This window comes from Rhipicephalus sanguineus, unplaced genomic scaffold (genome assembly GCF_013339695.2).
Source record: "Rhipicephalus sanguineus isolate Rsan-2018 unplaced genomic scaffold, BIME_Rsan_1.4 Seq329, whole genome shotgun sequence".
Taxonomy (NCBI): domain Eukaryota; kingdom Metazoa; phylum Arthropoda; class Arachnida; order Ixodida; family Ixodidae; genus Rhipicephalus; species Rhipicephalus sanguineus.
In genome coordinates, this window is record NW_023615027.1 from 523,137 (window position 1) to 538,779 (window position 15,643).

General features: G+C 52.4%; 1 protein-coding gene across 1 annotated transcript; it reads left to right on the forward strand.

The window, feature by feature from the left end:
* The first annotated feature begins 855 nt into the window (after positions 1-855).
* LOC119377040 (uncharacterized) lies at positions 856-3,451 on the forward strand. Its single transcript, XM_037646667.1, has 4 exons — positions 856-1,455; positions 1,511-2,127; positions 2,171-2,858; positions 2,951-3,451. The coding sequence occupies exons 1-4, from the start codon at positions 856-858 to the stop codon at positions 3,449-3,451; spliced, it is 2,406 nt and encodes an 801-aa protein (XP_037502595.1).
* The last annotated feature ends 12,192 nt before the right edge of the window (positions 3,452-15,643 follow it).

Sequence of the window (15,643 nt, forward strand, 5' to 3'; positions counted from 1 at the left end):
CATCGTCGGCCGCCCAAAAGCCCCGTAGAACTCACCAAGCTCCAGCCTTGGCACTTGTACACCGCCTTGCTGCAAGCAGCGTGCCTGCAAGACCTCCCGCCCGCATCTCGCGACACGGTGCGGATCCACCCCGTCAACACACTTTTACGCTCAGCGTCGCGGACTCGGCTCGTGCTCAAGCATACCTCCGCATCACCTCCCTCACGGTTTCCGGCAACACTTTCACCGTCCACCTTTACGCCCCACCGCCAGACGATGCCCTCAGGGGCATACTGTACCACGCCTTCGACGACTTCACGGACCAAGCCATCCTTGAAGACCTTCAGGCAAGCAATCCTACCCTCTCTGTTGTGGGCGGCCGCCGCATGGGCAAGGCCCCTCACATCTTGGTCACCCTCATGGAGCCGAAACTACCGCGGTGGATCTTCTACCACGGTGTCCAGCTTCGCCTCCTTCCGTTCCGCAACAAGGTGGAAGCCTGCTACAATTGCCGCTCGACCGGCCACCGGACCGACGTGTGCCCCAAGCCGCGGCAGGAGCGGTGCCATCGGTGCGGCGCTGCTCACCCCACACCGCCCGAAGGATCGCCACCCACTTGCAACCCCCGCTGCATCGTCTGCAATGGGAATCATTCCACGTACAGTTCCAACTGTAAACACCGCTACGTGCAGCGCCCTCAACGCCAGAAGGCCCCGGTACCTGACACACACCCCTCGCCACAACAGTGTTCCGCCCGCAGCGGCAGTGCGCTCTTCCCAGCAAGCAGCAAGTGGTCCCTCACCAGCTCCACCGCCCAAGTCGGTTACTGCCTCTCCGCCCCCCGTACCAGCGGTGCCTAAACCCGCATCACAGCCCATGAATTCGACATGGCCCCGCGGCGCCCCCGGCTTGCCCTCGGAGCCGCAGGTTGTTGCACTGCAGCAAGAAAACGCCTCCCTCCGACAGCAGGTCACTGCACAAAGCGCTCAAATTGCAGCTCAGAAGACCCAAATTGATTCCCTCCAAGCGAAACTGCAAGCTCTTGAAGAGAAGCTGGAATCAGCCATCACAGTGAAATCCTCTCTGCCCTCTACCATTTGCTCCTCCTCCGACATGGACGTTCAGACTCCCGAAGGATGCACTGGCAAGCGCCGTCGACCCAACACTCCCCTTGAATCTCTTCACCTTTCTGAAGAGGTTCAGGTATCCATCAAGACGGCCTTGGTGGATCTTGAAAAGCGGTTGGATAGCCGCTTCAACTCCGTCCACCAGCTTCTCACTGCACAGCACGAAGCTCTAAATTCCCTGCGCACAGACTTCGCCGCCTACCCCCCCGCCACGTCCTTCCAATCTCTACAGTCAACAGTTGATAGCCTACAAACTGCCATGCTTGGAAGCATCCGAGCAAAGCCACCCCTCCATGCCCGCACCACCACCTCCTCCGGCGCCGCCCGAACCTCGCAAACACCGGCCGAGGCAACATCTTCCGCTGTTAAAAATGGCTGACCGATCCATCGTCACCATTTGGCAGTGGAACTGCCGTGGTTTTCGTCCCAAGCGTAACCACCTCCTTCTCCACCTACAACAACTAGACCCCTCGGACGCGCCTGATATCATCGTACTACAGGAAACTCACGCCGACGTCTCCCTCTCGGGTTACGTCGCCTACAACCAAGTAACTCACCATCCTCTGCCCCATCCCGTGACGGCCGTCCTCACCCGGCGGACGCTCACTGTCAATCGACACGATCTACCCTTCCCTGCAGTCCATCACGTCTTTCTCGAGATACTACCTCAGCAACGTGAACAGCCCTCTCTGTTTATTCTCAACGTGTACAACCCCCCTCGCTCCACTGAAGATGCGTCTCTCCTAGCCTTGCTCCGTGCCGCTGCAGCGAAAGCAGCCAAATCACCCCTTCTTATTCTCGGCGACTTCAACGTCAAGCATCCGGACTGGGGTTACTCGAAGGCAGATGGCCCCGGAAGGAGGCTGTGGCAGCTCGCTCACGACCTCAACCTTTCCCTGCTCACCGACCCCACGCAACCAACGCGCATCGGCAACAGTGTGTGCCGCGATACCACCCCGGACCTCAGCTTCTGCCGCAGCGTGCGCGACGCGCGCTGGTCTAACACGCCAGTCCCTCGGCAGTGACCACTATGTCCTCACCATTCAAGTTCTCACCTCCCCCAGCAAGCCGCGCCCACACACGGCCCGCTATACAGACTGGGACGCTTTCCGAGAACGGCGGTTGCACTCCGCCACTTCCAACATCGAGGACCTCTCGACGTGGACCGACCAGCTGCTAGCGGACCTCGACGCAGTCACCGCCTCGATCCCCACCACGGAGGACCATCCGGCAACTGACGCCCGTCTTGCCCACCTGTGGGCCGCCCGCACCGGCCTTTGCAACCGTTGGCAGAAGCAACGTCACAACCGTCGCTTACGCCGCCGCATCGCGCACCTCGATCGTACGATCGAGCAACACACCACCGCGCTCGCCCGCCAACAGTGGGAGCAGCTCTGCTCGGGTCTCTCTGGTCAGTTGAGCTGCAAACAGTCCTGGCATCTCCTCCGCCACCTCCTCGACCCTGCTTCCGCCAAGTCGGTCGCTCGGCAGCAGTTACAACGAGTGGCCCGGGCTTACCCCGGCGACACTCCGTCGCTGATGGCAGACCTGTCCGCCAAATACCTTCAGCTTCTGCCTCCTGGCACACCTCCTCCCCCTCTCGCGTCCTACTCTGGGGCCCCCAACCCAGTACTGGACGCCGATATCACGGAAGCGGAGGTCTACGCGGCATTACAGAAGCTCCGCACCACTTCCGCCCCCGGCCCAGATCGCATCCCCAACAAGCTCCTCCGAAACCTCGACGCCCCTTCGGTTGCTACCCTACTTCGTTCCTCAACGAGTGCTGGCGCTCCGGCAACCTCCCCCAATCATGGAAACACGCTCGCGTGGCTTTCATCCCCAAGCCGGGCAAGAAACTCACAATCGAGAATCTCAGGCCCATTTCACTCACCTCGTGCGTGGGCAAGCTTCTAGAACATGTCGTTCTCGCTCGCTTGCAAACGTACACGGACGCACACCATCTCCTTCCCCACACCATGCTTGGTTTCCGCCCCCACCTATCCACGCAAGATGTCCTCTTACAACTCCACCATGATCTCCTCGACCCACCCACATTTTCAGACACAAAGGCTCTCCTTAGCCTGGACCTTCACAAGGCGTTCGACCACGTCTCCCATTCGGCTATCCTTGCCGAACTCGCAGCCCTCAACCCCGGCACCCGCACCTACAACTACATTCGCGCGTTCCTCACCGCCCGCACGGCCGAAATCATCATAGGGGACCTCCCGTCTCCCACGTACGAGCTTGGCCCTCGTGGCACCCCTCAGGGCGCCGTCTTGTCGCCTTTCTATTCAATCTTGTCCTCCGCTCGCTTCCTGGAAGCTGGACCGTATCCCCGGTCTTAAACACACCCTGTACGCGGACGATATTGCTCTCTGGGTCACGTCGGGCTCTGACGGCCATATCGAGCAGACGTTGCAACGCGCAACCGACGTCGTCACGTCCCACGTGCACGCGGCCGGTCTTACTTGCTCAGCGGCCAAATCGGCCCTTCTTCTCATGCGGCCTCCCGACCGGCGTCGCTACAAAACTCCCCACCCCACCATCACGGTTCATGCCAACTCTACTCCTGTCCCCGTCGTTTCGCATCTCCGCGTGCTCGGGCTGATCCTACAGTCCAACCGCCATAATACACACACCATAGACAAGCTCTCGCTCTCGGTGCAGCAGACCGCCGTATGCTCGCCCGTGTCCGTGCGCGGCGTGAGGGCATGCGAGAACACGATCTACTTCGCCTTGTCGACGCTTTCGTCGTTTCCCGCCTCACGTACGGCCTTCCTTATACACGTCTCCTAAAATCGGAACGCGATAAAATTGACGTCCTCATCCGCCGGGCATACAAGACTGCCCTCGGTCTTCCCCCCAACACGTCCACCGATCGTCTTCTCCGTTTGGGTGTACACAACACGCTCGACGAGTTGATTGAGGCTCACCGCTCCGCTCAAGTGCAACACCTTTACCGTTCGCCGACCGGTCGCCACATCCTTTCCTCCATCGGCCACGACACCTCCTCCCACCCTCCGGATCTGGTCTCATTACCCCATGCTATTCGAGCGGCGTTCTACATCAAGCCGCTACCTAAGAATATGCTGGCGGGCCACCACGACGCTCGCCGCCAAGCCCGTGCCGCCATGCTTCAAGCAAAGCGCCGACCACCCGGCCGTCGCCTACGTAGATGCGGCCCGATACAATGCACGCAGGGACGCCTTCGTAGTCGTTTCCGTGTCGCCCTCCTCAGCTCCTTTGGGGCCGACCATCACGGCTGGCACCGTCAGAACGCCTTACGCCGTCGAGGCGGAGGAAGCGGCCATTGCTTTGGCCGCGACCTCGGCTGACGCAAGCGTCATAATCAGCGACTCCAAACAGGCCATCTCCAATTTCGCGCGAGGTCTCGTCTCGCCTACCACCTTACGGCTACTTCGGCCCCTACTGCAGCAAGATGAGCAGTGCCGCATAGAACTGATCTGGGTCCCCGCCCACTCGGGTCACCCCGGCAACGAGACAGCTCACCAACGCGCTCGAGGATTCGTCGACCGAGCGGTGGGCCACTCAGAGTCGGACGCCCTGGTGCCGGAGCCCCTGGTCACCTACCACGACATCACTCAGCACTATCGCCTCGAGCGATATTTATATTCACATCCTCACAGCAGCCTTCCCAAGCGGTGAGATCGCCTGGCGTCGCCTACAGACCCGCACCTTCCCGTGCCCCCTCGTGTTTTCATACATGCACCCAGGTGCCATCGATCCACGCTGCTGCCTGTTGCGGCAACGTTGCCTCGTTGAACCACATCCTCGGGGCTGCCCGGAGGATCCCCCGCCCGCCGACCTCCTTTGCTCACCCCCCACCGAGGAACAATGGGAGGCCCTTCTCTCCAGCAACGACAGAGACATCCAGAACACGGGTCTGAAACGAGCGGAAGAAGTCATCGAGAAGCACAGCCTGGCGCCTTCGGGCTTAGCCTCCCTTACCCCTCACCCCTTCGACTAAAAAGTTGTTACTCACACTCAGATATCTAATCCATTTCACCATTGAAGCCACAATCCTCTAACACATGCGCTTTAAATTGAGCATGGCATTACTCAGACTTATATAGGAAATGCGCACGCGTGGCATTACTCAGATTTATATAGGAAATGCGCACGCGTGCAATGTATCTCGTATGCTAGATTCTCCTTTGGTACGTGCAGCTCAAAATAAAATGCGATTCTAGAAGTAATGTTCGTGGAGTAGCGAGCATATAGCAGAACAACTACTTACAGCTTCACTTACCTTTGCAAAAACGGTATTCCAATTGCAATTAAATTTAACCGACGCAACAACGAACAAGACGCTTGTTGCACACAGGCGTACCAGGTTGACGCTCGAGGCCAAGCGCGGTATTTTAAGTGTAGCACAATCGTGCGCGTACAGTACGCTAGAATATTCTGGCACAATGTCGTCAAGCTTGCAGTCATTCCGCGGTTCCCACGATGTAGCACCAGTTGACGTCTCGCGTCATCAAACTTCTACGACCGAGAACTACGCACAGCTGACTTGGAAAAACGCGGTCTTGCAGGAGGCCATCTTGTCCCGCAACCAACGGACAAAGTACACAACTGAGGCGCCTGAAACATTGCCGTTGATGAGACGGCAGCTGAACGAAATCACGGCTCACGCGACGAAACGACGAGCCCAGCCGGTCTTGTCGGATGCGCTACAGCCACTACAGCACACTGACCTCCATTAAAAAGGCTGGACGGCGCATCCCCGCTCTGCGAGGCGGGCGCTTGTGAAGCCACCGGAAGGTGCCCTGTTTGTCCCGGAAGCCGGCGTCTTCTGTGCGTCTCAGTCGCGTAATTCAAATATTCTCGGGTAGCAGCTGTTGTTATGATCGTTTTTATTTTTTATTTTTTCAAACTCTGCGATTACGCCTCACTTTAGACGCCGACGAACGCTACACGAAAGATGACAGACGCCGTGCCGACACCGTCCGAATACGGCGGAGTGCTGCAACGTACAAAATGCGCAAAAAGTAATGCAACTTTGAGGTACTTACGCGTGAAATGTCTTCCCTGACGACTTTTCCGGTCGATTCGTACAGTTTACTGCGCTACAGGCAGGTATCTTTTTAAAAAAGAAGAGAAAGCTCTTTTCCGGGACAAAAACGGCGGCTTCCGGTGGCTTCACGCCCGCGTGCTCGATGCGCCATCCAGCTCCTCCAGGAGATCAGTGCTACAGCACAGTGCACAGCGCGCGCTCTCACGGCCACCGAAAGAAATAAAAGAAAGGGAGAGAGGAGTTAGCTTGGAGCATGGCCAGTGGTGGAAGCAAGAGGACGTGTTGCGTCATCGGTGTGCGTATTGTCGAGAGATGGCGCTAGTTTGTTTTTTGCGCAACGAAATCGCAAACTTGATTCAAAATGCATGGGATCCTGTGGGGGTTGGGAGAGGGCACACCCGCCTTAGCCGAGCGGTGGCGCCACCATACCGATGCACGAGGCGGATACAGCACGATTCGTGGCAGTCCTCCATATGTCGGTATAACGCATGCATTAGCGAAACAGTGCAAGTTAAGCCGACGCCGTCGAAATATACAATACTTGTGGGACCAGATGGCCAAAAGCAAAAACATTAGCCGGGTGACTAAACTGATGTCATGGCCATGATGTTCGAGCTTGTCCGTCTCTTCGTCTTCAACGTGGACGCAACGCACACTGCCCACAACATGGCCCACCCTAGAGATAAACGTGTTGCCGTCGAGCGGTTTAGGCTGTTGAGATGGCGTTGTCAGCATCTACATGAGCTGGCTTGAAATGGTCTATAGAAATCGTCTCTTCGCGTCCAATAACAAAGAATATGAAATACTTAGAATAGTGCTTGAGGACTTCAGGAGGACCGTTATAATGCTCTTGTAATGTAGCGTGAGTAGCATCGTGACGGATGAATACGTGGCTGGCATAGAATATGGATGCGCTCAGTTAAAGATCTTGCGATCATGACGAAGCGGCGTTGGTTCAACAGTGCACACAGTAGTTCGCACGCAGTAGGCATAAGAGTGTACCTCACCAGATGTCGATTCCGAGGCAAGGAACTCGCTGGGTACGCGAAGTGTCGTGCCGAAAACTAGCTCTGCTGGCGAGCACTCTGTATATTATTTCACAGCGGTGCGAAGACCTAGTAGAACCAAAGGTAGGCGCTCTATACATATAATTGTTGAGTCATGCACACATAGTGGCCTTTCAGTCGACGATGGACGCGTTCTACAATGCCATTCGAACTTGGGTGGTATGTTGTTCGTATGTGCGTTACGCCTACAAGGTGGGAGAGAGCTCGAAACAGGAACGATGCTAATTGTCTCTCTCGTTCTGTCGTTATGGTGTGTGGCGTGCCATAACCAGCAATCCAAGCATGTACGAGAGCCTGTGCCACAGATTCTGCAGTAGAGAGAGAAATATATAAAAGGAAGAGGCAGGGAGGTTAACCTGGTGCGAGCGACCGGTTTCCTACCCTGTACAGGGGTGCGGATATAGGGGTCGGAAAGAGGACAGAGAGAGTGAGATAAAATAAAACAAAACAAAACATGCATACATGCACACATGCACACATGCAGGACGTCCTATCACAGCCGTTCTGATAGACCGGGTAAACGCAGAAAGCGCATTAGTGCCTGCACAGCCTTCTTGTGTGACGTTAAGTCCTGTCGGTGGCGCAGGATTCTTTCTTCCGAAAGTGTGCGGACGTCCAATTTATCAGGCACGTTGCAAAGCGACTGTCTCTGCGAACAGTACTGTGGACAGTCGCACAGAATATGCTTAATTGTTTCATAACTTCCGCAGTGGTCACAAGCTGCGGTGTCGGCCATTCCTATGCGGAACGCGTGCGCACACGTAAATGCGACACCCAACCATAACCTGCACAGAAGGGTAGCGTCACCTCGGCGAGGTCCTGGGGGAATTCGATGGCTGAGAGTTGGGTCTAGGGCATATAGTCGTGCGTGCTGGAAGTGTAGCTCGCTCCACTGCGACGTGGTGAGTTGGCGAGCAAGCACGCGGAGCTTCCGTGCAGCGTCAGTTCTGGAGAGCGGCATTAAGAGTTGATTGTTTTCAGTATGAGCGGAACGGGCAGCTTGATCGGCCCGTTCATTGCCGATAATACCACAGTGACTTGGAAGCCACTGAAAAGTTATTTCATGCCCTTTTTCAGTTAAATCGTGCGTCTCCTCTGCAATCTCAAATACAAGTTTTTCGTGCGGGCCGCGTCATAAAGGTGACAGAAGAGACTGTAGTACCGCCTTAGAGTCACTGAAGATAGTGCATTTTTGTGCCCGTTCATCACTTATGAAATGCAATGCGACAAGAAGCGCTGCGAGCTCTGTTGCCGATGTCGTAAGGTGGAAGGTCTTGATTTTGATTGTTGTGGCTTTGATTGGTATCACAACTGCTGCAGTTGAGCTGTTTGGCAAAACGGAGCCGTCAGTGTATACGTGCACATAGTCTTGGTACTTCTCATATAGCAGGAGTAAAGCGAGCTGTTTAAGGGCAGGTGACGACATATCCGCTTTTTTCCGGATGCCAGGTATTGTTAGACTGATGTTGGGCTGAGTCAGGCACCACGGAGGAATTGAAGGTCTCGCGGCGGGCATGAAGCATGTTCGTAAGACTCGCGATACGCGGTTACCGTTTGGCGAAAAGATGTGGAGAGGCTAGGTGGTGGCGGGGAGTCCGAGCCCAGGGGCGTAGCGAAGGGGGGGGTTGGGGTTGGGGGGTTTGCGGGGTTTTTCCGTTTTGCTTGCATATATATACACGCACACATACAAACGCACGCACGGACATACAGGTTGAACCCCCCCCCCCCCCCCCCCCCGAAAAAAATTTCTGGCTACGCCCCTGTCCAAGCCAGATGCCTTATATGTGTCCTGAGTGTTTCAACGTCAATGTGTGCCTTGATGAGATGGTCTCCGGCGATCGCTATAGAAGCCACCGTCGATGCACTAAGAGGCAAGCCTAGGCAAATTCGTAGTGCCTAGGCCTGAAAACTTTGTAACGTTCGTAGGCTTGTTTTGCTTGCGTTGGTTCATGCAGGCAAGCTGTACCGCAGAAAGCCGAGAAAAAGTACCCTGTACAGCTGTAGCCTGGCACTTGGGGACATTCCCCAAGTCTTCCCTGCGAAAAACTTCAACAGATGACAGATGCCGATGAACCGCTTTTTTAGGTACAATACGTGATTGCTCCATGATACGTCTCTGTCAATTAGGACAACCAGAAACTTGTGTGATCGAATATACGGTATAGCTTGACCATTGATTATTACGCCGTAGTTATTCATAGGCTTGCGCGTAAACGCCACGAGAGCGCACTTCTCGGAAGAAATTTCCAAGCCTCTAATACGGAGGTAATGGGCAGTTTGAGTGGCAGCTCTTTGAATTCTCGCTCGCAACTGTAGGCGTGTTACGGCAGACGTCCAAATGCAGATATCATCCGCGTACATTGATAGCCTAACTGTGCTTGGCAGGTGCTCAAGGAGGGCAATCAGCGTAAGATTGAACAGTACAACTGAGTACGCCGCCCTGAGGGACGCCACGGTAGCTATAATGTGGAGATGTTTGACCGTCTTCGGTGCTCACAAAAAAGGATCGCATTGAGAGATAATTACGTATCCAACGTAACATCCGACCGCCTATTCGTACCTCTTCGATAGCGGTGAGGATGGGTTCATGCGTAACGTTGTCATACACCCCTTTGACGTAGAGGGACAAAGAAGCGCAGAGACGTTTTCGGCCTTTCTCGTGTTGAACGTAGGTGACCAGGTCGACGACGTTGTCAATCGATGATCGACCACATCGAAATCCTGCCATGGCATCTGCATAGGTATTGTTGCACTCCAAGTACCACTCCAGGCGTCCGAGGATCATGCTCTCCATAACTTTGCTTACACAACTGGCCAATGCGACGGGGCGGTAGGATGAGAGCTCCAACGGTGCCTTGCCCGGCTTCAGTAGTGGAACCAGGCGACTAGTCTTCCAGCTTGTCGGGAGCATGCCATCTTGCCAGGATTTGTTGTACAGCTCCAGGAGAAAAGTTCTCGCGCGTTCGCCCAGGTGACACAGGGCTCTGTACGAAATTCCGTCGGGCCCTGGTGCCGACGCGTGTCCACACAAAGCTAGTGCTGCATTGAGTTCATGGATGGAAAATGGCAAATCCATGCGGGGATCTCGTGGTTGTGGACAGATGCTCGAAGGTAATACGCTATTTGGTGCTGTGAGTTGCCCAGATAAGCTGGCACAAAATTCTTCTGCCACGTCAATATCTGGTCGCTTTTGAGAGAGAGCTAGCGCCTTGAATGGTGACCGCTGATTGGGTTTTGTGCCCAGACCTCGTACCATCCTCCACAATAGCGATATAGGTTTACGAGGGTGAAGGGACTCGCAAAAAGTAGTCCAACGTTGCGATTCGAGTTTATCTATGCGGCGCTGAATGTTCTTCTGTAGACGTGGAGCGGTCCGTAAGTCTTCCATTGCCTCCGTGCGTCAGTATCTTCGTTCAGCGAGTCGTGGGATTGCTCGAAGTTGCTCTAACTCGATGTCAAATTCCGTTATTATTGAAGAGCACGTGAGAGTACGCGTAGTATCGTGTATCGTGCTTTTGGTTATCTCCTCTAAGTCAAGTGATCTATTCGCTTGACATAGCTCTTCCATGCGAGACTGAAATTTTGTGCAGTCATCTCTTTGAATGCTATTGCGTATCTTAGAAGGGGAGAATCCTTTAATCCTAACATATGTGGGAATGTGGTCACGCCCATGCGTTTCTATGTCCGGGAACCACCCAGCACGCCTGGCGAAGCTTCGTGACACAAACGCCAAGTTAAGAGAGCTGCTATACGTTTAACCACGCAGAAATATTGGACTGCCGTCATTTAGCAAGAATAGTTCATTGTCGGAAGCAAAGGACACCAAATTTCTGCCTTTAGCATAGCTCTTGCTACTTCGCCAGAGTGTATGGTGAGCGTTGAAGTCCCCGATGATAACGCACCGGTGGGGAGATGATGACAGGATGCCTTGTAGTCTTTTATCGTCAAATCCACTTGATGGAGAAAGGTAGGCGCCCACAACCGTGACGGTAAGCCTCTTCTTCACTGTTACACATATATATTGATTGTCTTCATGAGGTGATACCGGTAGATGAATGTAGTAAGGTCGCGGCGAATAAACATCAGAACCTTGCTGTGCCTTGCTGTTTTCAGCAGTTGTAGAAGACATGAATAGTTCATATCCGGAGAGTCTGATTGCATTCGGCAAGTTCGGCTCGCAGATGATGATGATGGGAAACATGTTGATGTACACGAACCGACGGAAATCGGCGATGCGTGATCTCAGTCCCCGGGCATTCCCCTGGAAAATCACTGCCTTTCGGACCTCATCCCTGAAAGGCAGTGGCGGGTGAGCCATTATCTACTCAAGGGCTGCCAGTACTGGACTCCGAGCGTCCAGTACTTGGAGTGCACTTGTGGCTGATGTTGTATGCATGTTGCTCACCAACACGCGAATGGCATTAATTAAGGGTCACAGAAGAGCTATCACTTGCTGATCTCTATTCGGCAAGTCCTCTGTTCTAGCACCTTGCTCTGATGAAGGCAGCTTCCGCAGTGGTTCACGTCGAGTACGCGTAAGTGGCGGCCATTCTTTGGTAGATAGAGATCTGCTCATTTTCTCTTTTCCAACGTCTGCGTGTGCCATGCTGGAAACTGCAGCTGGCGGTGTTCCCGAATGAGTCGGCTTACTTCCTGAAGTCGGCGCTGTCCGTCGTGAAGACCTTCGATGGCGACGTCGTCTTCGCCGGACTTTCTTAGCGGCTTCTTTGTGGGTTGAGCTGTCTCGCACCGTTTGCTTAAGAATAGAAATCTCTTTCTATATGCGCGGAAGAAGAAGAAGCGTTGTGAGAAGCGCTTTAGAAGAAGCGCTGTGAGCACCTTGACAGTTGGAACACTTGAGTACGGTTACGCTACAGTTGTCTTCCAAGTGTGGTTCTCCACACCGGGGGCACACTGCGGAGTTCCTGCAGACACCCTTCACATGGCCGATCTTCTGGTAGTTGAAGCATTGCATAGGTTTAGGAATAAATGGTCGAACCTGGTGACGAAAGTGGCCACCCTTCACGTAGGAGAGAAGACAGTCACCTTTGAAGGTTACCATCACACACCGTGTATTACCAAGGCGGCCGACGTTCACAATGACGTTGTCTTGACTCGCTAGTTTTATCAGCACTGGAAGGTCTACGTTAGGGATTTCAGTATCAATGTCGTAAGTGACTCCTGCTGAGGTAGCACCATCGGCTGGTATGATGGACTTGACTGTGATGTTTGCCAGTTGCGTTACTTGCTGCAGCGTGCTCAGCGCACTCGGGTTCATCACATCGACTGCCAGGATGTTTCTCTTGTGTTTAGCCGTACATCTTTGATCTCTTTCGGCACAGTGTTCTCAAGATACAAGGAGAGCGCTTGCCTGTTCAGAACACGTAGACTGTCGGTAGCGTTCTGCGGCACAAACAGGATGGAATGAGGCCATCTCTGAGGCGCTGTTTTCACGGTGGCCGTACTTGAGGCCGAAGATGCGTTGATGATTCTTCGTTTGGCCTTGCGGTCTAGGACGGGTTGAAAGCCGTCTTCCGAAGACTCGTTGCCTGTTGCGGAGTACAGCTAGGTGTCATCGCTCTCGCTAGATGTGTTTCCTCGCTTCCTCGAAGCAATGCCCACGGTTGAACCCGAACTGGACGGTGCCTCGTGAGGTTGTACATCCATCACCGCAATGTACGGGGCGATAGACCCCACAAATGTAGCGAATGTCACTTAGCGGCATGGTTTCTGATGAGCTGGTAAATCGGTCCATTCAAGAGAGTATGTATCGTTGGTTTGCGGATGGTGGTAGTGGAGCTACAATGCAAATTGAAAGTGGCCAAAACGGACGTCGTATGGCGGTGGAAAATGACCAGGCGCGCTCATGGTGTGTCTTTTGACCTTGGCGCGCTGGCACTGCATACACCCGTGCCCAGCAACGGACATCAGCATTAATACGTGGCCACAGGTAAAGGGAGGTGACGAGACGCCGTTGCTAGTAGTCCTGGGTGCGATAAAGAATGTAGAGCGTGGAAACGTTGCCGTCGAAATTGTCGAGGGATACACGGTCGAGGCCGACCTGAAGGCACGTCACAAACGACGGTGAAGTGGCAAACAGGTAGTAAGACCTCTTCGAAACGCAGGCAGTTCTTTCCAGGTCGGAGAATTGAAAGTTAAGGATACGGGCACTGAGCAGTAGCTAGACGAATGAACTCAATGCAGAAACAAGTTACTTAGTCTGCGTTGATGTGAATCCGTGAAAGAGCTACAGCCACGGGATTTATAGCACCACTAATATGTCGAATGTCAGTAGTGAACTTGGAAATATAGACAGGCTGGCGAATGCCGCGTGCGAAGTGCGAGGAACCGTTGGAAGTAATAGCGTAGATTTGTGGCTTGTGATCAGTGAGAACAAAGAACTAAGGACCTTCGAGGTTGTGACGGAAGTGGCGGACTGTGAGGTAGATTGGCAGAAGTTCGTGGCCGGAAGTGCGGTAGTGGATCTCTTGCAGTGTCAGGTTCCTTGAGATGAATCATATAGGCCGCCGTGTATTCTCTACCAGCTGTTGAAGAACAGCGCAAACAGCACTGATGTGTTCGACAGAAACCACTTTGGCGTAGGTTTTGAACACAACTTTTGAAGTCGCTAAGTGGGAGTACTTTTTACCATGTTTAACAAGATTATATGTGCACACATGTTTATATTATATTATTTACACTTGATATTGACATATATTATCCCGAAAGGTGAAATTAGCTCAGTCATCCTCGGTTTCGTACGAACAGCCCTAAATTTAGCAAGTATTCGTAACATCAGATCACCCGACATTTCCTCGCGATACACTTTTAATTTATTTTTAACTGCGGCTTTGCCTGATGCTTTAAGTGACGCAAGTTTTCACTCATATTCATTTAATATCGAAAAGAATTAGTATTGCGATGACGACTGCGCTCTCGATACAACCTAGGCGTTCGAGTTACGTGGTGTCGTACAGGTTGTCGCACTTAATGGACAGACTCGTTAGGCTTTTGGTTGAATTGCGGTTGGTAAAATAGAGCGTGTAATGAATGAGCGGTACAAAATAATTAATTGTTGGTCTAGTTGATTCAACACATGTGGGTTGCGAGAGCGGTATATTGTGTCCGAATTTCAACGTCGCGCTCAATGAAATTTGCGAGAATGAAAGACTTCGAATTTTATATAGACAGCTCGTTCAACCTGAAGTCTTGCCGAAGTCGAGAAGCAGCACCGATATACCCGGTTAGTATGCCACCGTGCTTCCCCAGCAAAATTCCACAGGTCGCTGCACCGACTGCAATTGTTCATAAATGCTGACCTTAGCATGGTATCAAAACTTAAGTGCCTTGCATAAAATCTTCTGAAAGTCAGAACAAATAGCACTACAATATTATTGTGATATAACGTAACAAAACCGCAACGTTCTAAGTACACACTCGTACAGGTTACTGTAATTAATGCAATCAATCTTCACATAAATGACTGGCGTCTCACAAAAACTTGTAATTTTACCGATTATTAGATATTTTCTTACACCACAACATTCAGTAAATATTTTTAACTGACTTCATGCAATTTCCCAATATAGGGTAGCTGGTAATGTATGGCTGCGTCCTCTATTCCGGCTGGAAAACTCAACATACAGAATTAACGAATGAATCGAATCTAGACATGTAGAATAGTTGCGTGTGTAAACTCATTTTCACCAAAACAATTATTTATACTGCGAACCTGCCACAATACATGACAACTTCAGCTTCCGCTCTGCCCAGCGTCGCTGTCTGGGTCAGCACTTCATCTACTCTCGTACAACCTGCCAGGCTACACGATAATGTATGCCGTCATCTATTTGCACTAAGCACACGTTTACGATAGAGCACGTGATTCTGTGGTCAGGTCGCCATTTACAAGACGCTATGTGCATGTCTTTCCAGCTGCGCAAGACCGGTCACAATGGGCAAAGTTGTAGCACGAATGCTGGTTAGGAATGCACATTATTGTAAGCTAAATCAAGAGCTAGACGGCAACTGAGATTTACTTGCTTATCACCATATTTTATTCGAACCATCTCTGTAGAGTGCGTAGTTATCGGCATTGAGAGATTTTCTAATCTACATTGCTGTTGCCTGTCTGCTCCATTAACCACTAAAACTAACAGCGTTAACTTAAGTATATATTTCAAGCGCCTACCATCTTTTTAACTGCAAAGCTGCTATTTGCAGTTAAAACCACTCTGAAAAACCATTCTTCCTGTCTCATACCCATTACGGGGAATTGGCCAAGAAACCGGTGGATACTATGAAGCAAAATTTTAAAATTTAATACTAAAAGCAGCCTTAGCTTTTTTCTTCATTCTTGTCGCGCTGTAACATGAAGAACCAGTACCAACTACCCCAGTTCACTGTACTCCTATAAGAAATAAATTGGTTGT